A 27741-nucleotide genomic window follows, 5' to 3' on the forward strand; every position below is an offset into this window, starting at 1 on the left:
GCCACCTAGTTTGGAAAGATAGGTAAATACAAAATAAATGGCCCGTTGGTATTATATTACAATATATGATATTATAATTTTATCCATGTTTCCAGACTATGGCTATCCTGTTTAGAACTGAAGTTCTCTGATAGCAATTTAAAATATTTCTTATTTTATTTAGTCAAATACTGAATTAAGCAGAGATTAGCTGCATTTGAAGCTCCAATATGATAATTTCAAGATGGATCTCAAGTTCTGCTAAACCCTTGAAGATATGAGATGTACCTAAAAATTCTTCTTGCTATATTTCATAATTCTTAAGAATTCAGTTCATCAGACATTTAAAAAAAATTCCTACCAGGTGCCAGACACCGTGCTGGGAGTTTAGGCATGAAAGCAAATGGTTGCAACCCTTCAGACACTAAATATAATTGCAGGCTAACATGTTACATGTTGAGGTAAAGAGGTATGTCAAGGTTCCTCCTATTTGAAGCGTAAAGGACAGGCATTAAAGGCAACCTGTGGGTTTTAGGCAAAGCTTCCTGGGGGAGATGACATTCTTTGTTGAGGTAAGAAGGATGCATACGAAGAGTTTTTGCATTTAAAGAAAGGTAGAAAGGATGTTCAGACAGGAGAGTATAAGAGAGATGTGGAGGCAAAAGATGAGCTACAAGTGTGGCAGGAAATGAAGCTGGTGTGTACCTGGCCTCAAAGCCTTTTGTGTGCATGCTATAAGGACTTGAACTTGTAGCTACTGGGAAGCTAATGCACGGATCAAAGCAGATAATTTAATTCTCTAGATGTTTTTATTTAGTGTTATATGCTGTATTCTATTTTATAAAACATTTTTATATGATAACCTTGAAATGAATATCGTGATGAATATTTTTTGTTTGTTTGTTTTGTCTTGCGGTACGCGGGCCTCTCAGTGCCGGGGCCCCTCCCGCCGCGGAGCACACGCGCAGGCCCAGCCGCCATGGCTCACGGGCCCAGCCGCTCCGCGGCACGTGGGATCCTCCCGGACCGGGGCACGAACCCGCGTCACCCGCACCGGCAGGCGGACTCCCAACCACTGCGCCACCAGGGAAGCCCGTGATGAATATTTTTAAATAGAGCTATTTATAGGTTTATAGGGACTGTTTTTCTTACTTTTGATCACATCACATTTGCTTTCTCCCTTCAAGTAAATTAAAGGCCCAGATCAAGCCTAACATTTCCTTTTTTCCTTCCTTCACTGATCCATATCTGAATTCTTATTGTGATTATTGTAATGGGAGTTAATAAAAAAAACTTTGCAAATAAACTTGAGGTGCCATTTTTCCTAGTATTGATAGTACTGTGTAATTGGAAGCTTAATTGTCTCTTGCCTTCTTCTATTATCCTCTTACTGTTTTTAGTGCCTGATTGTGTCTATAACTGTGTACCTACTCATGTGTGCGCGCACACACACACAAATTTACGTACTAAGTACCTTGAGATTTTTTATTAGTATAGCCTAATAGTGTTATGAGATGCATTTCAAATGGAGTGAGACCTATTGGTAATTTAGAGTCAGTTATAGGTCTGTGAATTATGGTAGAAAACAAGAAAAGGTCTGTGATTGTTGGAGTTCAAGAGGATTCAGTGGGAAATTTAGGAAGATGCAAGGAAAGACAGCTGATTGATAACCTGCTTGTGCCCAAGGATTAAATCTTATATGAAGGGCAGCAAGCTGTTTGTGGAGGGATTGGTGGAAAAAGGTGACATTCTTGCTCCACTATATGCAAAATTAGCCAAAGGAGAGGAAATGGAAAAAATATCTAGGCCGTGGCAACTGGTGCAAGTGCAGTAAATAGAAGGAAGCTACACCTAAGTGATGCTATATGGATCCCTAAGGCAGTTTGTAATATAGGTATATTTGCAATAAGTAGATAAGCTTAAAGTTCAACCTTCAGAAATGTGCTTTTCCTTTTTTCTGAGACATGGCTTGTGTTTCCAGCATATTCAGAGACAGAGTAAAATTTATCACAATTCAGAAAATGATTTTTGTACTAACATGTATTTTAAAAACTGCTGATTACCCAACACTTTTCAGCTGCATTTATAATCATACAAATATACAGATACCATGGTACATTCATCCATTATGATGACCAACAGTACATGTGAGGGGAGGAAAATTTGTTAGGTAAAAAATTAAATTAAGCCAATGTCTAGAATTAGGAAATACTATTAAGTAGTTTGATTAATAGGCCCTGTTTTTATTATCACTATTTATTTCAATCCTTTTTTTAAAAAAGGTAAGTTTTTTTTCCTTCTAATATAACTGAATAGGTATTACAAAACTTAATACCTATTAGTATTATATTTTGGATATCACATTTTGGATTTTTTTTTTGGAGGGATCCCGGGATGAATCTGGACTTTCACCAAGTGATATAATAAAGGCATATGTCTTAAGGTTACAAATTATTATTCATTATATAGGATTATAACTATAACATTAATTCAGAATTTATGAAATTGTTCTTTCTGTGCAGTATTAAACAAGGTATTAATTCTTGCTTAGTATTTACCCTAAATGCTTATATGGTCTTTGCATAAGAACAGACATGTTATTTGGATAATGAATACCATATGCTCTAAATAAATGCAGAGAAAACGTTGAGGCCTTAAAAAACCTGAGCAATAATAGCTCATGAACTTCCAGCCAAGTAACACTTAATGTGTAAAGAGATATGTTTTGCTGTTAAAAATGGGTAAGTTTCTGCGTTTAGAGTCTAGTCATATATATTCAAAGCCATCTTTTTTACCCAAAGGCATTTATTAGTTTTCGTCTATACCTGCTTGGTGTAGATAACTTAAACACAGGAAAATATAAATACTGCCATAATCTCACCACCCAAAGATAACCACTGTTAATATGTTGCCATAGTTTTCCAGTATTTTCCTCTATTTGCTTTTATATTTAACAAAATTATGTAACATATCAAAAATTATATATAACAAATACATATACCTTATATGACAAAATTATACTGTATGTAAAGTTTTGTCTTCCTTTTTTCACTTAGTATTATATGAGTTAAAAATATTCTTTGAAAGCACAATTTTTATTAGGTATATAATATCCTATTTAGGTATATTTAGCCATTTCCCTATTGTTGGACTTTGGGATTCATTCATTCTACAGGCTTTTTATTTTTTTAACTATTATATATCATGCTTCATTAAACATAAGTCTTTGAGTATATCTAAGATCCATATTGATTCTTTTGAAACTTGAGAGCAGAAAATAATTATTTATAAAATATATCTCCATTCTACTAGATTCTTATGAATAGATCACTTTTTAGCTGATATATTACAGTATGAGATAAACATCTTAGATTCTAGAATCTAGATGAGGTGAACATCTTAGAATCAAGAGCCTGTACTCTCTCTATATGAGTGAATTTGACATGTTCTTGTGCTCATGTTTCCTAAGGCCTGATTTGGAACCATGTTGGGAATGTAGCCCAATTTGTATCTATAATACAGGTATATCCCTTCTTTCTATGTATAAATGTGGTCATAAGCATGCAAATTCATAGACTTAAATTTAGGGGAAAAAATCTTAAAAGTCCAAAGATGACCTGAAGAAAAAAAGGTTGAGCATAGAAATTGGTAACCGTATTGATTTTTCAGAGAAGAATATGTGACCAATGAAACTGAGTTCCATCAGAGCTAAAAGTATACAAATAGTTCATCAAAACAGAATAAAAAGACAGAATTTAAGAGTTGAGTTTAAGCTAACTTGGGGTGAGAGTTTTGTATGTGGAAATATAGGTACAGCTGTTCAACAATGGCAGAGGATTGTGCGGAGAGTATCTTTCAGTAGAATAGTAACAGTATTTATTGATTGAACAATCATGATGTGCTTTCATGACTAGCACTGTACCAGTGTGATTCTACATGAGTTCATCATATTTTAATTTTTAATATTTAGAGTACTGCCAGATACATTCCATAATTCATCCATACTTCAGGGGCAGCAGAATTGAAGCTGTCCTCACTAGTAATCAGAGAAATGCAAACTAAACCACAAAACTGTCTGAATGGGGCAAATGTTGGCAAGGAGATGATAAGCTCTCCTACCCAGTGCTAGTGGAATGGAAAGAAGGGACCTACTCTGTGTCTATGTTGCCTTATTTATTTTTAATTTAAACAAAATATGGCAAAGTAATAAGATTGAAAGCCCCAAGTGTTCGTTATATTTGTATCCCTTCCTACACATTTGAAATATTTCTTTCTTTTTTTAAAGTAGCTGTATTACTTTGCTAGGCTGCCACAACAAAGTACTGTCCATCAGGTGACTTAAGCAATAGTAATTTATTTTCTTACAATTCTGGAGAGTAGAATTTTGGGATCAAGGTGTCAGCAGGGCTGGTTTCTTGTGGATGGGCTTCTCCCTATGTTTTCACATGATCTTCCCTCTACGTGTTTCTGTATCCTAATCTCATTTTTTTCATAAGGCCACCTGTCCTCTTGGATTAGGGCACACCCTCATGACCTCATTTTAATTTAATTACCCTTTCTCCAAATACAGTCACTTTCTGAGGTTCTAGGGGGTTAGGACTTCAACATATGAATTTTGAGGGAAGGGACATAATTCACCCCATAACATTAGCAAAGTTAAATGTCTCATAGCTGGTATGATGGATAAATGGGATTCAGACCCAGATGTGATTCAGTCCAAATGTTATTTTCAGAATTCTACACCACTACTTTTGGAATACTAGAGATGTACCTCAAAACTAGTTAGGGCTTTGTTTTTTCAAAGGCCACAGAAACTGAAAACACTCCCCTCTAATCATACTGCGTACTTGCTAAGTTGAATATAGATGGCATTTGAATTTAGGAAGATAAAGAACAGAACATGTCAAGTAGGAAATAAGGGGAGGAAAAATGTGTCAGAGACACATTTTGCTAACTACACCCTCTCATAAGAGGGTGCTAGAAGAAGAATACTGGATTTCTTATTAGATAGGCATAGCAGAAAAGTCAGGCATATCTTAAATATATAGTCTGCTGTTATTATATGAATTCAATTAATATGAAATAGTTTTAATGTTAAAACTGAATACTCATAAATAAAAGTTCCAGATAAATATGAGCTTCAGTTACAGATTAGAACTCTAGAATAAGGCTTTATGTGTGGTCACTCACTCATCCAACAAAATTATAGAGCTCTTCATGCATAGCAGGCTCTGTGCTGTGTTCTGCCTCTAAGGCCTATGAAACAAGTCCATTTCTTGTAGTCATTCACATGTCAGTAACATAACTCACAATATGTGATTTTACCGTCAAATTTGTTTGGCCATGTGAAATTAAATTTAAAATGAATGATCATTTGTGTTATAATCATGCTGTGTTAAATTATCTTGTTATGTGAAGATATAACTTTAAAGAATGACAGTTTAAAAATGAAATTTAAAAAAAAAATTTAATGTTTTTTAAAAACGAAATTGAATGATTGTATTACAATTTTATTTTAACTGTTTTTTTAAAGAATTTGGGAGGTCTTACAGGATTTTTCAGTAGTTTTATTCTGAAATGAAGTCAGTAACTTAGTTCAAGTACCATAGAGGAGATACCAGTTTATGTGTATGCCTTTTGTTTTTCTTCCTTCTGGGTAGAATATGTTCTTAAATCTTCTTCTTTCTTTCTTCTTCTTTTTTTTTTTTTTTGGTTGTATCTTATAGCTATATTTTGAGCTGTATAATATAACGCACATCCTATCTGAGATAACATCTTTTTTTTTTCTTAATTGCATTTAAGTTATATCCTGCATCTTCTCTTTTTTTAAATAGGTAAAAATAAGTGACTGAAGAAGCCTACCTGAGAGTCATCTAACATGTCGAGGAGAAGATTTGAGTGTCGAAGTATTTCGGGCTTGCTAACTACAACTCCTCAAACTCCAATTAAAATGGAAAACTTTAGTAATTTTTATACACTTACATCCAAAGAGCTAGGAAGGTAAGGAAACTTTTGATGTGTATGTGTTTAAATTCACATTTAGGATTTCTGTGTCTATAAAACTGACTTGATGATTATTTTGCAGTGATTAGAAAGAAAAGTCCTCATCTCTGCTGATGTTATACAGGGTTTCGTCTTAACTGACTTGGAAATCAAATCCGTAGAGGGTTAGTGAGCATATATGATACATCCCACCTCGCTTCAGAGCCCATGGTTGGAAGTCAGGGTTCTTACTTGAGGCTGTGCATGGGAAGAGGCAGCTTAGCACAATGGACTGCCACATCCAAGTTTGGGCTCTGCCATTTACTATTTAACCTCAATTGAATTACTGTACCTCTTGGTTTTGTAGTTTTCTCATCTGAGACCCAGGGATGAAGATAATTGTTATCTATTTTATATGGTTGTTGTGAGGATTAAACTAGTTAATATTTGTAAAGTATTTAGTAGAATACCATAGAAGTTTTTGTTGAATAAAAAATTTTTTAATTCTTAGGATATTGTGCTGGGCTAAAAAAAAAATAAATATGGAGATTCTCCTTCTCTTTTCTAAGCAAAATGAATTAACTCATATTAGATAGTATAATTCTGTATGACAAACAATGCATGTACTGTAAGTAAAAGCTGTATTTACACTGGTACTAATCTGTTTTGGTTTAACGAAGGTGTAAATTCCTTAAGACCAAGGAGTGAACTGAGATTATGAGACCATTTAGCACTACCATTTTAATATATATGAAAGTTACAAAAGATATACCAAATAATTTGTTATTTATTCAGCATTTTGAGCTTTAAATTAAAAACACTTAACAAAGGGTGGTAGGATGATGATCATTTTCTGTCTTCAGTTTGATTTTTACATTAAAATGGTAAAAGTCCGTGTTTGTGTTATTGATAGATGCACAGTAAAATAGTGCGAATGATTTTTTATCTTTGAAAATCTCAATGTGAAAACAAAAATTGACTGAACCATGGCAAGTAATTCTATTCTTGGTGGTCTTTTATGTCAAGGATAAAGGCTAGTCCTGGCTTTTTTACTTGTCAGATATTGGATGCAGTCTTTCTTTTGCAGAATAAGGGTGATAATATCTGCCTCATCAGACTAAGAACTAAATGTGAAAGCAGATTTCAGTATTCCTGTCACATTTATTTAATTTTGTGTGCAAAATATTTGAGTCTTCTAATGGTTTATTTTTTTATAAAATATAGTTTCAAAACCCTTTCAGAATGTTTTCAAGAAATAGTTTAGTTCTAAATCTATACTATTTCTTTTTGCATTATACAGGCAAGAGTAAGTGTTCTTTTAGTTGTATCTCACTATTCATTAAATAGTCATAGGATCTACATTGGAAGGACTTCAGTGGTCAGTGGCCTTCTAATGTAATTTTTTTATGCAGTGCAGCAGTCTTTTCTAAAATTTTCCTGACAAGTGTTTTACCCAGCCTCAATTTGAATGCTTCAGTGATGGAACTCACTACCTCAGAATGGTCTGTTCCATTTTGTGGGCACCTCTTAGGCACAGAATTTTGTTTTCTATTCTCCTAACCTCTACCCACTATACATAGTTCTCCTTTCGTAGCTGCATATAATGTCCATGTAAAAACCCTTCAGAGATTTGAATATAGCAAAATGTTGCCAGTTTCCTTAAATGGTCATCTTATGACTTGATTTTCAGAGAGCCTTCCTTGATCCAGTTATCCTCTTCTGGACCACTTCGTATTTTTTTCATCATCAGTTTTAAAATAAGAAAGTCTAGAATAGACACAGTATTGTCAATATCTTATCATCTAGAATACAACAAAACTTTATTGAGATAGCCTGTGTCGGAGCTAGAAAGACTAATTTCTTTTCTTTGAGGGTTTTTGAGAACTTAAACTTTGAGAACAATATTAATAACTTAAACTTTGAGAACAATATTAATAATTCTAAGTTTTGTAAATGGGGTGCCGTCATAAATCACAGTCATAAACTTGACTCAGTATACAACATTTTAGAGCAAAAATTCATGGTAGAATCTGATGAAAACAAATTCAGATGGCTAATATTTCATCTTCTAATACCTTCATGAAAGAGACCTAACTTTTTTCTTTTAATTGATATGGGCTAATGAGTTACATGGTAAATATTGATGTGTCTAATTAGTAAACCTTGATAAATTGGAAATCGTGCCCTTTCATCTGCCATGAACTTGCTTTAAATTCTTTCAGTATTTTACCAATTTTGATATTATCCCATACTTTTGCAAAATGAAAATTAGTATCATAATCTTCTTTCTTCTGAGGCGCGTACATTTTGAAGCATACAAACATATAATTCTAGCATGTGGTGATTACAAAATTATCTTTATAAATCAGTTTTTTAATTAATTTTAAGATGTTAGTGTTTTAGAAGTTATTTTTCTTCAGCAAATTAGAAGAAAATATGTAAAAGTTAACAGTTCATTTTTGATTGTTCTCAAAAAACTTTGCATTGTTCCTGTTTTTTAACATGTTGGTTAAGTTTTTTCCACCCCTCCCCCAACTGAATCAAGGTTTCATAGGACTTCTTGTGGTTAGAAGGGTGAGGCAGATGCAAAAATAAACGTCAGCTTCCTTTGTGGCTTACCCTCCCCCGTCCTTTCACATTTTATTGTCTATTCTAGAATGTAGAAGGGTAACTAACAAGGCCTTTTAGCTGCTGGGAAATCTAGACAGCCTTGCCTTTTTAGGGTATGAATTAAGTGCTATTGTTAAGGGTTTTAAATTTTCTTAAATGTTTCTGTTAAATTTGATATAGGAACATTATATATTAAATGTTATTTTTGATACTTCTAAATGACAATTAGCATTTTAGAATGGAAAACGAATACTTGCTTTTTTTCCCTAAGTCATCTGATAATTATGGTAAAAATGTTTACCTTATTTAACAGTACATAAATGAATATGTAAAATTTTATTTGAGTCTCAAATAAACTTTAAAAATGTAAATGCTTTAAGTACAGTATACAAAGTAGCACAATGTATGGTACTATAGTAGGTTCCTAACTCTTGCATTCATTCAACAGATACTCAGTTCCTATTATGTGTTAGTTAGCGAAGTGTAGATTTTATAATTACTGTAGTAATTAGGATAGATAGGGTTTCTGCCCTCATGGAGCTTTTACTTAGTGGTGAACATTGGCAAATTATTACCAATATCATTTGGTCATCTTTGCTTTGCATTAATGAGTACTATACTTGTAAGCCTCATGAGAATACCTGAAACAATTAGGTAAAAGTATTATTATTTAATTTTGCTCTTTGTTCCTGAGAAAATTCTGGCTTATAGATATAATTGTAAAATTACAGCAGAACTTAATTGTCACAATTAGTACTGTAAACTTTTTCAGATGGACAGATTTCTTGGCTAACTAGTTTGTTTCCTAAGTTTTACAAGGTGAATTTCTTCATAAAACTCAGTTTCCTTTTTGTTTTAGACAAATTTTCACTTCTAAATCTAAGAGTTGGCAAAAGTGAATTTACCTCTTTAAAAAAAAACTATCTTAAAGGGAGAAATTGTTTTGTAATGGTCAGAAGAGAAAGCTAGGATTTCACATTCTACAATTTAAGTCGTGGTACTCCATTTCCATATATGACCTTTCATGAGTCATTTACGCTTAGTTTGACTCAGTTTATCCAGCATAAAATCTATAAAACATGGGCAGTTTGAGTATAAAACAAAGGGACTGATTAACTTTTTGTGTGTGCTCATTAAAATGCATTGATTTGTATTCATATTGTATGTAGTAAGAAAATATAATTTAAATTAAGCATTCTCCTAAAGCAGAAACTAATACACCATTGTAAAGCAATTAGATTCCAATAAAGATGTTAAATAAATAAATAAGTAAAATAATAAATTAAGCATTCTCAAATCTTAAATGAAAAGTTCTATCAAAAAATCAAGTTTGTGCATGCAAATTTTCTGAGTTGATATTTATTTTGATAAATGTAAAAGAATCAAATTATAGCTTGGCCACTTTTTTAAAAAATAGTTTTTTGCATTAGTAACTATACCTTCTCAGGTTGGTTTCCAGTGCTTTTCATTGGCACCAATTTTGAGGAAATTTGGGATATAAACAGTAGGGATCTTTGTCATCCGGCCGCTTGAGAATAGCAAGTAAAAACACAGTCAAGCAATTTATTCTGTCCCCGACTCCCACCCCAAATCCCAAGTGTATTAAAGATAGGTTTTTATTTATACCTGATTTGTTAGTATCCAGTGAGTCATTTGAGCCTTAGGATAGAAGGTGTTAATTTTGGACCCCCTGGACCAGGCTTAGGAAGTTTATGGATGGTCTTTGAAATCTGAAAACCGTCTGAAATTATATGTAAAACCTTCGATATAAGGGCATGTGTACATTTTTCTGGGTAGGCAGTCAATAGCTTTTATTAGTTTCTTAAAATAGTCTGACTCAAAGTAGCTTAGGTCTTTGAGAAACTAAATTTTGCCGACTATAGGCTTAGAATACATCATTTGCCAGTCTTTTAAAATTTTGGCTGAAATGTTGAGCACTGTTATTGGAGAGAGCTAAAACGCGTTTATTCCTAAAATGATAAATATGACCTTAATGGTGTGTTTGTACGTAGCTACTGATAACCATGAATTTTCTTACTTGATCATGACGTGTCTTTGGATACTCTCCGTAAGATGTATATACTTTTGGTATCTGTTATAAGCTTCATGGTACTGAGCAATACTAAGAGATACTCTGGTAGAACAATTGACAAATTGTGATAGAAAGCTTCAAAGCTTGTTAAAAGTGATGTTGAAAGGCAGAATGATTACACTAATAAAAGTAAATAAGTCAAATACCCATTTTTGCATTTAATTTTTTTCATTTGAAGGAAAGCTAAAATTTTTCATAGAGGGTTAATGTGAAACTCTTGGTCTTTGAAAATAGACCAAGATACATATCTTCTCTGGAGTCTGCCAAACAGAATAATATTTACTATGTAGGATTGTTGTGATACTTAAATACAATAATTTATATCAAGAGTATGGCATGGAGTTGGTAGGCAAATTAGATCTCCCCCTACAATGGTAATATATCATATTAATGATATGATAGTAAAGAATAAATATAATTGTCTTATCTTGTTATTACATTTGCCATTTATATTTTCATGTGATAGTACTATAAATTTTATAAAAATACATGCAGTAGTTGATTAGGTTAAGAGAACAAAGATAAATTCCTGATGACATGAATATTTGAAAGGATGGACAGAGTTGGAGGTATAACAGTATCTGTGTTATACTAATATTGTTCTCTATGGAAAAGTTAAAATTGATTGTCCTCACTTTTGCCCCCAGAGGAAAATTTGCTGTGGTTAGACAATGTATATCAAAATCTACTGGTCAAGAGTATGCTGCAAAATTTCTGAAAAAGAGAAGAAGAGGACAGGATTGTCGAGCAGAGATTCTGCATGAGATTGCAGTACTTGAATTGGCAAAGTCCTGTCCCCATGTAATTAATCTTCATGAAGTCTATGAAAATACAAATGAAATCATTTTGATATTGGAACAGTAAGTATACATTTTTAAAAATTGAAGTAAATTTATAGTACCTATTTTAATTGTTGGATAAGGTTGCTTGAAATGTCAAGAACAAGAATGATAAAAGTAAGACAAGAACTTGTAAAGATTCCTGTCGATAAAATATTAGAGGAACATAGTGTATATATGTTTTCACAAAACTTAATGTGCAGCCTCACACACATACCCAAAAACTAATTAAACAGCATTCAGTAAACAAATGACAATACCGTGTTTGCAGAATATGGTGAAATGAGTATACTTTCATTGCTAATGGCACAGAAAATTGATGAGGTTTTCTGCAAAACAATCTGGTGGGCAAATAGGATTGAAATAATTTGTATATTCAGTTATTTGAAGAGCACATCCAAGGAAGTGACCCAAGGAGAATAAAAAGGTAAACTTGCATGAATGAAAGGTAAACCATATAGGTTGTTTAAAAAAACACATGTATTTAGTATGTGTGATGTGCAAAACATTATGTTAGGAATTATAGCAATAAGAAAAAATATATATCTCGTCCCACAAGTCAGTGAAAAGTTGAAAACACCTAGATTTCAATAATTTGTCAAGTCGGGATAGAATATGGTTAAACTAACTGGCTTGTTAACCAATATGTTGACATGTTACTCTAAAACAGTGTTGTTATTGATGTGTTACTCTAAAATGTGACAGTCTGACACATTTATTATAATTATGTAAAATGTGTATCTGAACATTTGCAACACTTAGTAGAGACCAGCTAAGTTTATGTTTAGTGTACTTTAGGTTCTGATAGTTTATTACAAAATAGTTTTTATAAAAAAAAGCTAAAGAGGTGTTTTAGCAAAAAAAAAATTATAAATATAGTAATTCTTTTTAGTAGCTAACTGCATTATTGCCTTTTTGAATTTAAAAGTATATTAGTCAGGGGCTTCCCTGGTGGCGCAGTGGTTGAGAGTCTGCCTGCCGATGCAGGGGACACAGGTTCGTGCCCAGGTCCGGGAAGGTCCCACATGCCGTGGAGCGGCTGGGCCCGTGAGCCATGACCGCTGAGCCTGCGCGTCCAGAGCCTGTGCTCCGCAACGGGAGAGGCCACAACAGTGAGAGGCCCGCGTACCGCAAAAAAAATAAATAAAATAAAAGTATATTAGTCAAGTTTTAGGGTTCAGTTATTTTAAGGGATGAATAGATTTGCTTATATATTTATTTAAAAATCTAAATATTTTTGTACCAGGAAAGATGATTGCCTAGAGTGAACTTGTAAATGAAAATGCTTATTTTGCAAAATGCTAAACCTACAAGTAGTTTGTTTAAGAATGAATACTATGTATATCTCCCAGAACAGCAACATACCAATTACGGTATATTATAGTACCTTCAAAATAAATTAGAATTGCAGAGAAGACCGGGATTCTTCCAATAGGATTTCATTTTCATACATTTTTGGTTTATTTTTGTCAAATTCTTAAGCTGACCTTTAAAAAGTTATCTACTTGCATGACATCTGCATGTTTGAAGTATGTGAACAGTAGCTAATATTTTTCAAAAACAGTACTTAATGGAATACTAGGTTTGGAGAGTGAGTATACAATAGGAGCATTGACCACTTTCATAAAATCCTCTCTTCCTAATAGCAACAACAAAATACATCAAAAAGTTTTAACACATTTTATGGATGGACCTTGTTCATACTCTGAAAATTAATTCAGATACCTTACCCAGTAAACTGAGTTCTGTAAGGGCTGAACTGTATCTCGTGGCTGAAATGTAGCAAGCAATCAGTAAATGTGAGTGGATAAATATATTTAATTTCTTACCAGAGCAACTAGGACCTATTAAAATTTATTACTATGCCTATCACTTTTGAGGTGGCCTTGTCACATGACACAATCTCAACCAAAGGTAAAAATGTGTTGGGCAGGTTTAGCTATGTAAAATAAGGTGGCATAATTTTTTATGTGGTAAAAATAAAACAGTGGAATCCTTTACTCTAATTACTGTTGCCAATTTGATATTCTTTTCAAACTATTCTGCATACTCATTTTTCTTCCCTGACTTTTTTATTTGAGAAAATTTTAAATCTACAGAGATGTTGAAAGACCAGTACAATTAACACTCTTATAATCTTTAGCTTGATTCACCGAATGTTGGCATTTTGCCATATTTGCCAAACTATTTGAAAGTTGTAGGTATCATGATATTTCTTCTTCACTTGCCAGAGTATTTATTCTGAAGAGTAATGGCATTCTTTTACATAACCAATACCAGTATCAAAACTAAGAAAGTTAATATTAATCTGGTACTATCATCAAATATATAGTTCATATTTAAATTTTTTGGATTATCCCTGAAGTGTCTTATGGACCTATTTTTTTTTAATTCCAGTACCAGAGCCAATCAAGACTTACACATTATATTTGATTGCTAAACTTCTTTAGTCACTTTATTTTTCCTGACATTGTCTTTTTGGGAGGAAATCTGTATCTGTTTTCACATGAAGTATTCTACATCCTGGATTCGTGTGTTTGTTTTCTCATGACTAGATTTAGGTTAAATATTTTTGGCAAGGGGACATTGTGGATGATCATGTGTATTTCTTATTGTAAAACATGAGGTGGCAAGTACATTCGGATTGTTCCATTATTGGTTTTTCTAATTAGAACATGGCTAAGGTGGAGTCTGCCAGCCCTCCACATTGTAAGGAACATGTTCCCCTTTATAATTAATAAGTAACCTATGTGGTAATATTTTAACACTGTGAATATTCTGTTCTTTAACAGCTTTTTATCTAGTGATTTTGGTAACCATTGATGCTATTTGTTTGAATTATTATAAAAGTATACTACAAAGTCTTATTGTCATTCCTATCCTTTCCACTCTCTTCCCACTCAACCTTATAGGTAACCATATTTATTAGTTTCTGGCTCATTCTTTATGTGTTTCTTCTTGCAAATATAGGCAAATTTGTATATATGTATATTTCCCTTTCTTTCTTACAGAAAAAATAGCATATTATATATGCCTTTTTGTGCCTTGCTTTTTTTTTCAAATAACATTATATCCTGGAAATCATTTCATATTCATAGGCATCTTTTTTAATATTATTATTATTATTGCTATTTTTTTAAATGCCTGTATAGTTCTCCACTGTATGGTGTACCATTTGTTCAGCCTTCTTTGGATGGCCATCATTTGTGGAGGTAGAGTTTTGGTGTAAATTCCTATAAATGTGACTGCAAGGTCCGGGAGTAAATGCATATGTGCTTGTATTAGGTGTTGTCAAATTTCTCTTTATATGGATGGTACAGAATTACTTTAAAAAGGTACTATTTGTTAATTATATGACTCTAACTTAAATCTTCCTTTGGAACTATTAAGCTATGGGTTCTGATAGCTCTGTTTTATTTTTGCTTTTGTGTTTTGTTTTGCCTTCACTTAACCTAAACCAATTGTTTGAACCAAATTAACTTGTTTACTTTTGTGAATTAAACTTAACTTCTTGCAGTCAATGTAACAGTTTTTAACAATTACTAAATCTTTTATTTTTATCTTAATACTTAGTCCACAGGAAAGTATTTCATTACCGGTTATAAAGTCTAAATTATTTTTTAGCCCTTTCTTTAACTATTTGAAAAGTCATATAAATACTATTCTGGAGTTAGTATTAGATATCTTTATAAATTGGGGGAAATTTTTGAGGATAGTTGAGTCAAACCATCTCCACTCTCCATGAGGCAACAACTTCTCTATAACAAGTGTTTTAAAAGCATCTTTGGATAATTAAATAAAATATACACAAAGTTTTTTTAAAAAACTTCTGGAAGGATGTTATCTAATTGGGCACATTAAGTTTTCAATGCTGAGTTTTGAGCTAACTAAAATTGATTATAAAGAATATGTATGTACAATCTTTAGAAAATGTGGAACAAGAACTTTGTCCTAGATATAGCAAAGTTCGATAGGGGAAATTGGTTAGGATAAATATAAGTTTATCCAGTCAACTCTGAAATTATATGGAAGAGAAACAATAATTTCTTTCTGTCAAGAAATTACCAGCTTATGTTGCCTATTAAATATCTTTAAGTAAATATTATAGACCCAGTAGAAAATGATGAGGACCATAGCAAAACATTTCAACAATAATATATGTTGGGCATTTACTATATGGCAGGCACCATGCTAAGCACTTTATATTTTCATTTGATTTTTAAAATAATCCTCCAAAAAGGGAGATTGGTATTTACTTCACATATTCTAATTTAGAGACAGGAAATACTCTGGCTGGTTTCTTTCCATTCTGAAATTCCATGGGTTTTGTTTACCCTCATTAGCATTGGATATAATTTTGAAAGATACTCAATATAAAAAATTTAAAACTACTTCATTTTGATCACTAAAAATAAATAATTTAAAAATCTTTACTATGATTTCCAAAGCTATATGCATAGATTTGTAGTATGGATGAGGGAGATATTGCTTTGTTTTACTGAAAATCTTGGCTCTCTAGTACCCAGGGAAATTTATTATTTTGGATAGGAAAATATTCTGATTTTAATCTTTTACATGTTAACTTTACTGTTATGGCAGTTCTTCTAAAGGATAATTCTCTACTTCCCTACTAATATCTAAACTGTGCGTTAGAAAGCTGTAAAAGGCAAATGTAGATTTAAGTAGTATATAGCACATAGATTTACGTGACAGTGTACACAACACATATACAAATACATAAGCAAAAGAACGTGAATACTCCAAATTTCTAAATTGTTGGTTGAGTTCCTTCAGGTGGCAAACTCTTCAACAGAGAGAGAAAGAATAGAAATACCTGAATTTACCTTCCAGGGCAATGATAATGATATAGGTGGCTTCTCTGATTACAGAGATATCTTTTCTTCTCTGTAGTCACCGCTCTGGGTGCCTTGTTTTAACAAAGGGTCTGTTAGTCTGCTACTCCACTCTGCTTCCATTTATGCTTCCAGTTTCCAGTTTCCACTAACTTCTGCAGTCTGCTTCTTATGTTATCTGTTCTTCCCCTCCTCTTAACTCCTCCTCATTTTCTATTTACCATAGCTTCTCCTATGGAGAGCTACGGTGAAGAGCTTTCGCTCTTTTGTGGGAAAAATGGCATTCCTACAAAAGGCATTGGTCAGCTTGCCAAACTGAAAGGTAGGGACAGTGTGATTGGCTGATCATCATAGTGTTTGTTTGATCTTGTTACTGAAATAAACAAACAAGAAACCCTTAGGATACTTTTCCTGGTGTAAAAGTAACACCTATTTATTGTGTTAAATTTAGAAGGTATAGAAAATAGAAATCATTTGTAAACTGTGGTTACTTTTATGGCATATTCCTGTATTTTAAAATTATTCTTTTTCTGTCTATGTATGTATACCTGTAGAAACAAAATTGTGATCTACTAAGTATACTCTATTATAACCCTTTTTTTCATTTAAGAATATATTATGTGCATTTTTATATGTATAAGTATTTCTAAAAATGAATTTAAATTTAGCAAAGACTTTTAAAATTGCCTTCATAATCAGAGTTTAACAAGAAGCCCCCAAATTCAGAAAGGCTGGATGTTGGCTAGATTTGGAATTAGTATTAGTTGGTTCATTATAATAATAGCTAATATTTATTGAATATTTACTATGTGTCAGACACTGTATTAAATACTTACAGGTGATCTGCTTTCATGCTTATAACATTGGTTGTACTCAGTACCTTACATGGTTTATCTAAAATAATTCTTACACAAGCCATTGAAGCAGGAGCTATCATTTTTTGTTATGTATCATTATGTTACAATAGAAGAAACAGAAACACATTTTCTCCCAGTTCAGGTAGCTCGTTAGTGGCAGAGTCAAGAGTGGAGGCCAGGCAGTCTTGATTTCAGTAGGTACTTCTATAAACAACCTGCTCTCCTCTTAGGTCTAGGCACTGGAAAGTGCTTTACATATGTTTTCTTAGATTCTATTTTGAATTTTAGAATTAATGGAGGGTTCTGTCTACTGAATTAACTTTAGTGAGTGTAATGTAAATGTTGGTATATACATATAAAGTGTTCAAGAATGAATTTATGCTGCCATATACTGCCAGATACTGAAGAATTCAGATCTTTCTGGTATTTTCCATATTTTTTTGGTATGTTCCATATCTTAATAGTGGATATAAGTCAGTATTTTATACAGTTTTCTTATACTTTCCAATGATTTGGTCTGACTTCTTACCAGATGTATCTTATAAAGGGCCTAGCAAAGAACTCATTCTAAGAGAATGAGTACCTTCTACATGTCAGACACTGTTCTTGATGCTGTGGATACAGCAGTGAACCAAAGGGGGGAAAATAGTGTCTTGTGAAATAAATGAGTTTCTATTTTATTACATAGAATAGGCTTTACTTGAGATATTCCCAAACATACCTTATAAATTTGATTAATAACCATCTAGATTTTTTTGCACGATGTGCTGGCTGACAAATTTTATCTCATTTATTTAGATTTAGTCCTCAAAATAAAATCTGTTGAGTTCAGTAATATCTCTATTTTACAGATGTGAAAGCTCAAATAAGTGATTGATCCTAAATTATATTGCTGATAAATGGCAGGTTTAGGATTTAAATTTAAATCATTTTATTCCAAACCTAGGAATTTTTCATAATGCTTTTTTTGTCAACATTCTTAGATTTTCAGTTCTTAAAAAAAACAATTAAGATATGGGTTCTGGCCCCAAGTATTCTTTGTGAAGCTGCAATACAGGATATTGGTAAAGAATGCAGATTCTCATCCATATTATTCAGATTCTGTCCCCCCAACCCCCATTTACTATGTGACCTTGTACAAGTAGCTTAACCTCTTTGTACTTATTTATCTGTAAAATGGGAATGATAACCACCTACCTCACTTGATTGTCATGAGGATCAAAATATCTGTATCTATACATAGCTGATAACTGTATTTATATATAATGAATAAATGAGTAAAATAGAACAGAGCTGAGCTCATAAATAAGTACTAGCACCCAGAATTTGAAATATTCTTATTTATTTTATTCCTTAAAGATTCCCCCCCACCCAGGACCACCCTCCCATTAAATGTGTGTATATAGAGAGAATAAAGTTTCGATGGCCATGTCTTTTACTTAAAGGTATACAGTATTTAAAAGTTGTCATTTTTAGGTCAATGATTTTTCAAGTTTCTGTTATTTGAATTTTATTCAGTGCTGCAGGTGGAGAAATTTTCAATCTGTGTTTACCTGAGTTGGCTGAAATGGTCTCTGAAAATGACATTATCAGACTCATTAAACAAATACTTGAAGGAGTTTATTATCTACATCAGAATAACATTGTACACCTTGATTTAAAGGTAATGTAATGTGATTTTAAGTAACACTACATCTCTGTTCCTTCTCTGCTCTTGCTTTGCACAATTAATTGCAGGCTGGTATTGAGAGGAAACAACAGTCAGATCATGTTTGTCTAGACTGCACATTTGCTACATGGACTAATTCTGTATTGGCAGAGAGAAGACTGCATGTGTGAGCAGCTCAGATTAATCACTGGGCTCTTAAAAACCATCATTACTATATGTTCTAATCCTACCATCATGTCACTCCATCCCACTCTTACTGCCACATCCTGGACCTTTCTATCTTATAAAACTGTCTATCTCTAAAATACTTAATTTTGATCTCCATCTTGAAGGTAACCTTCTAGTCCTCACTCCTTTGCTCCCATTATACTCATTCATCTTTCCCTTGAGGCTTTCAGTCTTTTGGCTTCTCCTTTCCCCCCACCGCCCCCAGACCATTCAGGCCCCTTCCCAATCCCTGAGATACCACTTCAGCCTCTCATGTTACTATCCTTTCTCCTTATCCTTCCTCTTCAGCCATACAAGGACGTTAAAATCTGGATCAAACTGTCTCTTATTGTTTGAACATTGGACTCTTTTCTTCCTGGACAATTTCCCTTTCATTTACCCCACCACGCCTCTTTCTATCTCATGTAGAAACCTGGGAATGGTCAGACCCAGAACCATCACAGTGTATTGAACCATTATGTTCCTGGAAATATATGCATTTTTATTCCTTCAGCCTTCTGTCATGCTATTCCCCAGAACACTTTTCTAACTGGCATAGTTCTATTTATCCTTTAAGGTTCAGCTTAAGCATCATCTCTACTGCAAAGGTTTGTTGGACTTTCTAATGGGCAGAATTAAGTAGTCTTTACTACTGAGTATTCTATATCTCATAATCAATTAATCTATGTACCTATCTTTTTTATTCAAACAAAGAAGCCTCTTGGAGTATATTTTTTACTTTATTTATCATTGAATATATAGCTTCTCCTAAGTAGTAGTTCAGTAAGTGTTCGATGGATGACTCAATAAAATGTTTAATAGCTAAACTGTAAGTTCCACTTAATTTACCTCTGATCTGAGATTAGTATTCTTTTATTGTTTTGTATTACTTATCATTGTTTTGTTGTGCTTTGTTAGCCACAGAATATATTACTGAGCAGCATATACCCTCTTGGGGACATAAAAATTGTAGATTTTGGAATGTCTCGAAAAATAGGGAATGCATGTGAACTTCGGGAAATCATGGGAACACCAGAATACTTGGGTAAGAATTTCCTTTTACTTTCTATACCATCTTGAAATGTATATGATATCTGTATAGAACTATATTTTAGGGTGTATAATTCCAGGATATATTTGGCTCAAATATTTTAGTGCATTGAAATTTGCTTATGACACATTTAAATGGACTGTAGCGAATTGAGACATTCACAACAATTTACAGGACAGTGGACATATAAGTTAAAAGTTTAATGTTTGTGTGTAAAAGCTTTGTACATAGAGAAAAATAGGTAAAAGGGAAGTTAGGGAGCAGGAAAAAATGGAAAAAGAGGAAAACAGAAGCAAATGTTACTGCGTTTGAAGCCTGTTTCATAGGGGTGTCAAAAAGAACCTATAATTAGATAATCTAGGAATAGTGTACTAAATCAACAAATAAGATCATGCAGATGAACGATTTTTTAACTTGTATGAAGAAGTACATAAAGTATTTTAATTTATAGTAACAAGTTTTTTACATTTTTTTGTTGTTGCTCATATTGATAGTCCCATGCAGGCACTGAAAAGATACAAGTAAACAGAACAAGTGCTACTCAGCTAGGCAGCTGACTTTCCCAAAATGAAAAGCAAAGCAAATTACTAACTTTTGAATGCTAATAGAGGCTACCATGTCCTAGAATAATGATTGTAATTGTAGATAAAACAGCTCACAGATGTATGTGAAAAGGTGGTAGGTGGTGCAATGGAGGCTGACAACATATGTGACTCAAAGGCTTTAACAAAATTGTTAAGCTTTAAGAAACAATCTCTCTTTGGAAAAATTATGAAACCATACTGTGAAACAAAAAAGTTGTTCAATCATGGATCCTAGTTTGGACTCTACTAATTTGAAATTTATGGTAATGTTTAGAAAGTATAGACAATTTATGTTGCACCTTTTAAAAAATGTTTTTGGCGGGGGAGGAGACAGTGGAAAATTAATTGCTTAGGAAACTAGGTTTTCTGTAGTTTAAGGGGATATTTAATCTACTTGAAAATCTAAAGCACTTCCGTGAAGCTTAATTTGCTCATAATGTCATTGTAAATGCATATGATTCTATTTACCCTGGGAAGAAAAACTTAAATCAGTCTAATAAAATAACTCAAACTAATTCCTAACAGAGTGATAAAACTTAAACTATAAAAAGATTCTAGCTTCTAACATTTTACTTCTTCATAATTGTTTCTCCTGAGATTAATCTCAATGGTTAAAAAAATACTACATAGTTACTGGTTACTTCAAGAATATAATTGGTGCTTTTGAACCATCTGGTTCTATAATTTTCTCAACATTAGATATGTTTAAATGTCTAATCACAGGATAATTAATACTATGCTAAATTTCTACTGATCATATTGGTAGTTCTTTAAAATTAAATCCAGTTTAATATAAAGTAATTTTCACATTTTAAAATTTGTCAGTATTGAATTTTATTTTCTCTTTCAGCTCCAGAAATCCTGAACTATGATCCTATTACCACAGCAACAGACATGTGGTAAGATTTTGTTAATCACTTGAATGCCTTTATTAAAAGCTGGTTAGTATATATTCTAGGGTTCTTTGGTTCCAGAAGTAAATAATAAAGCTTTCTTTAAAAGATTTTATTCAAGTATCATTATTATGCCACAGGAAAACATTTACCTGTTCATTCTTTTTAATAACACTCTGGCTGTGAGCCAAAGGTGCAGGAATAAATAGGAAAATCCCTTTCCTGGAGGAAGACCGCTTCTGGTAAAAGAACAAAATAGCCACAGTACTGTGTTACGTGTTCTATAAAAAAGATAAAATGCTATTTAATAAGCATGGGGGAATTAGCAGACAAGCACCAGTTGGGAGACATCTGGTCTAAGTCTAGGAGAACTAGGGAAGGTATTTGCTCAGCAGAAAAATGAGGCCAGAGCCATGCAAAAGTTTAGTTTTATGAGAGTATATTTCTCAGGTATTGTGAGTTTGTGTGGCTGACACAGAGAGAATGTCATAGAGTAGAACTGGCATTGATACTGGAACTTCATTTGGGACCACAGTGGAAGACTGACTCCGTAAGGCCAAGTAGAAGAGTTTAGACTTATTCCCTGTGTCCTATGTTTGGGACTGTAATGGATTTGCCAAGAAAAAAGGGTCCTGTGGCTAAATAATTGGGTGAAATAGGTACTATATGTATTGTCTTTTTCTGGTTCCTGAACACAGGAGTTGTCATTAACATATTTACGGTTCTAAACGTTTTGCAATTAAAAAAAAATCTGCCTGCCCAATATTGTGCTTTATCAAACCTGCAGATTCTGTTTGCATGGTATCCTGTTTATGTCTCACAGACCATTACTGTGTCATTGGACACCATTTGGGAAATGCTGCTCAGGGCAGCTTTGTGTACTTGATAACATAGGTATCTGTGTGAAGGGCAGACTGTAGATATAATGATATATATTTAATACATCATATTTATAATTATATAACACACATGTGCATTCCCTCATATTATTTTTCTGTGAGGCAAACTTTGACATAACATAATTATTTCAGTTTAGTAGTATACCGTAGGAACTTTGAAAAGCAATTTAAAATCTGTAGTTTAACTGTACAAGTTTTGAGGACAGGGATATGTTGAGAATCAATTTGACTTTATATAGGTGTTTTAAGATTAGCACACATTTTAAGTTCCCATCTTCTCCCTTATTTGTTTTTTCAGGAACGTTGGTATAATAACATATATGTTGTTAACTCATACATCCCCATTTGTGGGAGAAGATAATCAAGAAACATACCTCAATATTTCCCAAGTTAATGTAGATTATTCAGAAGAAACTTTTTCATCAGTTTCACAGCTGGCTACAGACTTCATCCAGAGCCTTTTAGTAAAAAATCCAGAGTAAGTAATAACATTAATTTGTTTAAATACTATTATAAAATGAATTATATGTGTGACTATTAAGGAAGATATACTCTAAAACAGTACAAAATTATTAGATGTATGCTCTCAAGTTTCAGGTAAAATGGGGAGAGAGGTGGTATGAGAGATCATTAAATAACAATCCGTAAGTTCAAACATAGACAATACAAAATATGTAGCAGGAAGTCTTGAACTGAAGAGAAGATTTGGGTTATTTCTCTCTCAACCTGCTACTAATCCCTGAAATTCCCTAAAATAATTAGAAGTATAAGGTTTACAATACACATGGCTGCTTAAGATAAGACTTTGTTATGAATGATTTATAGTTAAATAACTACAGTTGTATAACAAGTCCAAATTACTGATTGTCAAATTTTTAAGGAGCAGATGCTCTTTGACCACCTACTAAAGAAGGGACATGAAACTATGTCTTAAGACTCTTACCTCATTCATTGGCAACTTCAAAGCAGGAAAAGAAAAAGCTGACCTCCTTTCTTTACCTGGATCAGCCCTATTTACTTTATTTATTTATTTGAATTTTATTGTATTTATTTTTTTATACAGCAGGTTCTTATTAGGTATCCATTTTATACATATTAGTGTATATATGTCAATCCCAATCTCCTATTTACTTTAAAACGGCCTGGCGGTACATAATGCAGAAGCTGTGATATAGTGCCTTGGGCTGGGATCCTGGTTGTGTTGCTTGTCAGGTCTTTTATCTCCTACAATTACTTAATCTCCTGGAGGACTCAGTTTCCTTATCTGTTTAAGAAAACAACCCTCAGAGGTTTGTTAATTATTTTATTGGCTTAACGCAAGTCTGAACAAACTTGCACTGGCTCTATTTTGAACATGAATGGTTATTTATTAGAAATAGCAATAATACTATTTGTTTCTGGTTATAAACAGTATTTATTTTCCTAAATATTTTTTCATCTAGATTCTAAAATTTCTATAATAAGCACCTTAATTTTTATTATCAGGAAAAAATGAACAATAAAATCAAAGACTAAGGAAACCTACGTTCTGATAGTAATGGTGGGTGTGTTAAGGTTGGAGTTGAGTATAAATAGGTGTTTTCCTTCCTTTTGAAATATTGTGATATTTGACCATATTGCTTTCACAAGCAAAAACAAAATTTAAAAACTAAAAATGTTGGATAAACGTCATTGAAGAATAGCCTTGGTTTTCAAGATTTAACAGTTAACTGCTTTTTAAGAACACAAAATAATAATAGAGATTATAAATTACATATATTTTCCTTCAAAGGGTTTGTAAACCCAGGAGTCTTTATAATTTTACTAATTTTTATTTGTGAGCCTAAAATACGTTCCCAGTTTTATGACTAGATAGTCTCATCCGTAAGCTCCATGATAAATTGAATTTTCAGCACATGTCAGAATTAAACTCTAGGTACTCCACTTTTCCTATTATTATTCCCTTCTGTACTATAAGTATGTGTTATTTTCATAATAAATAAAAAATAAGTCTATAATATATTGAACTGCAGACATTTCCAACCTGAGTTTTGGTTCTCAATTTTCCCTTGGTGTTTTCATTCAAAGGAAAAGACCAACAGCCGAAATCTGCCTTTCTCATTCTTGGCTCCAGCAGTGGGACTTTGGAAACTTGTTTCACCCTGAAGAAACTTCCAGTTCCTCTCAAAGTCAGGATCATACAGTAAGGTCCTCTGAAGACAAGACTTCTAAACCCTCTTGTAATGGAACCTGCAGTGACCGAGAAGACAAAGAGAATATCCCGGAGGATAGCAGCATGGTGTCCAAAAGGTTCCGCTTTGATGACTCATTGCCCAATCCCCATGAACTTGTTTCAGATTTGCTCTGTTAGCACTTTTCTCTTTGACTCATTTGAACTGAATGTCGGATTTGAAATCCACTTCAGTGTGAGATTGTGGTTTATAGCTTCATATATGGCATGTTTATAGCTTCATATATGGCATGTTTATATTGTAAATGCACTTTAGCATAGAAGAATTTAGGGAAGTGTTTTAATGCTAAATTACTAGTTACTAGCATAATTTCATTTCCTGTACTGAGATATCAGCTCTCAAAGAAAATATTTAAATATGTGACAAAAAATAAAATTGTACATGTGAGTTTACATGTTAATGAAAGAATTCAAGTTCAAATGGATTTATTAAAATGTTTTACATATCAGGAAAAGTAACTTGGGTTATATTATGGTTGATGTAAACAGAACAAAATGAAGACATTTGAATTTAATAGATTCTCCAAGGTAAGTTCTATACCATGCCTCTATTGACAAAATTTTGTTTAGGATAACAATGTCAAGTTTAAATAAGAATATACATTATTTTATAGATGCTCAAGAGATATTTTACACTTGAAAATGTTTTTCAATCATGGATATTTTGAAACTGCATAAGATTTCCATTACATATGGTCTGCTATATGAGACAGGTCCTTTAACCAGAGCAGAGAGGGGGTTAGAAACTAGATTAGGGATATTCTATACAAGTTGAAGCAGAGGAAAGAGCAGCATGGCATCATTTTTAACTCAAATGTCTTTTGCCCATTCTCAACATACGTCAGATTTAACAAGGTGTAAAAGATGGAGAATACAGGGTACAGAGGTGTAGAGGATTTTCATCCTCCAGAATCTCTAGAGTAGAAGATGCTTAGGTAAAACTGAGTATGCTCTGTTTTCAGTCAACCAAACATATTTATTAATTGAATGTAGAAGAAAGTGCTGACAGACTTATGCAACTTACAGAATTTTAGGTATCTTCTAAGTCTTAGAATAGAAGCCAATTATTCAGAGTTCTAAAAGTATGCATAAAAAATATCATGGCACCACTAGTACTATTAACACAGTGCCAGAGTCAGCAGTAGCAAGGTGGATATGCTCATAAAGCAGGATGACATCAAGCTCTTCTAAAGTTCTTGTGTAAAATTACTAGTGAGCGAGGAGGCTTAGCAGGAGATCTGCAGAGTGGCATTTAATGGTCTTTTGCTGGGGCCAGTGCAAGTCACAGTCTAGGGACAGCAGAATGTTTGATGGGTGGCCGGTGACTATGTTTGGTCCTAATTGGCCGGAGGCAGGGAAGATTTACTCCTTTTTGAGTAATCTTTGATGACTTTCCACTTGGAGACTATTAAAAACTCTGTTATGTTACCATGTTAAGATAACTGTAAATTCATGACCATGTTACTGTGTCAAAAGAAATTAGGTTTTGTCAAAAGAAATCCTTTGGTTTTTTCCGTTTGAATTATATATTACTGTAAAAGCTTTGACTTCTTGAAACTTGGTAAGACTCCAAATAACTTAAAACTGTTTTTAATAATGGTCAGATCACTTTACTTGGGTAAATGAATTCTTTTTACATCCTCAGCATTTCTTAAAGGAAAAGTTATTTCTGTTCGTGTGTGTGTGTGTGTGTGTGTGTGTGCACGTGCACATGTGTATATGTATTTGTATAGGTGTATGTATATATGTATAGATAGATGAAATATGGTCCTTAGACAACTTTCTCTTAGAGATTCTTCCTTCTGGTATATTGTACTCAACTCAGGTGCCAAAGGATCTCATCTTAAGACATGTAAATATACATTTAACTTCTTTAAGAAGTAGTTTATCGGTTCAATAAACTAATCATTGCGGAAGCTAAATTGGGCTTTCGTGTATCTAAAACTGATGAGTTTTTTCTAAATTGTTGTTGCCCATTTATTTGCCTTCAGTATTAAGCTAATGCAGGTAAAGCTTAGTAAGAAAGTCATTGGAGAAAGAAATTATTATTCTGACAAAAGACCATATTATATTTTTAGCTTTCCAGAGGAATTATGCCATACTAAAAAGCAAAAATCAAGAAATGTTCGAATTTTGAATTATAAACTGTTTCTTAAAAAAATATTTGATACGAGTTTTCTTTTATTCTGAGAAATCTTTAAATAGTTTATCTCCTTCCCCTTAGTTAATAGAATACACAGAGTTGTAAATTTCCATACCTTTTTTTTCCTACCAATTTTTATTGTAAAAAAGCAACTAGTAGGTTATGCAAACAGTATAAAAATTCAGTTTTTTCATAAAGGTGAATTTAACTATTTTCTCTGATTGAAATATGAAAATAAACCAATTTTTAGAGAGAACTTATTAACAAATAACTGAATTCTTATTTTTTTCCTCCCAAGATTGAAAACAAGAGGTGAATAGATGTCAGTAACACATCTGAAGATTAATGTTAAATTGTGGTGAGTTTATAAAGTTTAATTTGCTTTTCGGATAGGAGCCCTGGATAGATGGGATTAAAAAGATGAGGTATAGGTGACAATCATAAGTCTCATTTTAACTTTTTTCCCCCACAGTAAATTTAACCTAACTCTAAGCAGTAAAATTATAATGACACTTTAAAGAAGTAAGCAGTACCTGTTCTCCAGTCAGTAATGAGATGAGGCACCTGTACCAGAATATAAATCAACACATTGCTTCCTTTATCAAGAAAGTCTTGTTATAAAAAAATGTCGGCCAATTAGTAACAAAATAGATTTTCATTCTGGCACAAGTTCTTTCTTTCATTTTGGATGAGTCACGAATCGTTCATAGACCATATTCTGAATAGGCTTGCTTTAAGCAACATTTATAACTGTTGGTATTTTATAACTGTTTACATTTCCTCTGTTTATTTTTGAATTTTCCGTTGATATCTGACTTGGAAACTTGTCCTTATTCATTGTTGTGTAAACAAG

The 27741-nt window shown here is 32.9% G+C and overlaps 1 protein-coding gene across 1 annotated transcript in view; it reads left to right on the forward strand.

The window, feature by feature from the left end:
• Nucleotides 1-25132, forward strand: part of STK17B (serine/threonine kinase 17b) — a 29117-nt gene extending 3985 nt beyond the window's left edge. Inside the window, exons 2-8 of the mRNA XM_060152406.1 lie at nt 5814-5979; nt 11311-11523; nt 18731-18875; nt 20007-20133; nt 21574-21622; nt 22814-22993; nt 24583-25132. Of these exons, the coding sequence (XP_060008389.1) occupies nt 5858-5979; nt 11311-11523; nt 18731-18875; nt 20007-20133; nt 21574-21622; nt 22814-22993; nt 24583-24865 (1119 nt within the window). The 5' untranslated portion in view covers nt 5814-5857 and the 3' untranslated portion in view covers nt 24866-25132. The remainder of the gene's footprint in view (nt 1-5813; nt 5980-11310; nt 11524-18730; nt 18876-20006; nt 20134-21573; nt 21623-22813; nt 22994-24582) is intronic.
• The last annotated feature ends 2609 nt before the right edge of the window (nt 25133-27741 follow it).

This window comes from Lagenorhynchus albirostris, chromosome 6 (assembly GCF_949774975.1).
Source record: "Lagenorhynchus albirostris chromosome 6, mLagAlb1.1, whole genome shotgun sequence".
Classification (NCBI taxonomy): domain Eukaryota; kingdom Metazoa; phylum Chordata; class Mammalia; order Artiodactyla; family Delphinidae; genus Lagenorhynchus; species Lagenorhynchus albirostris.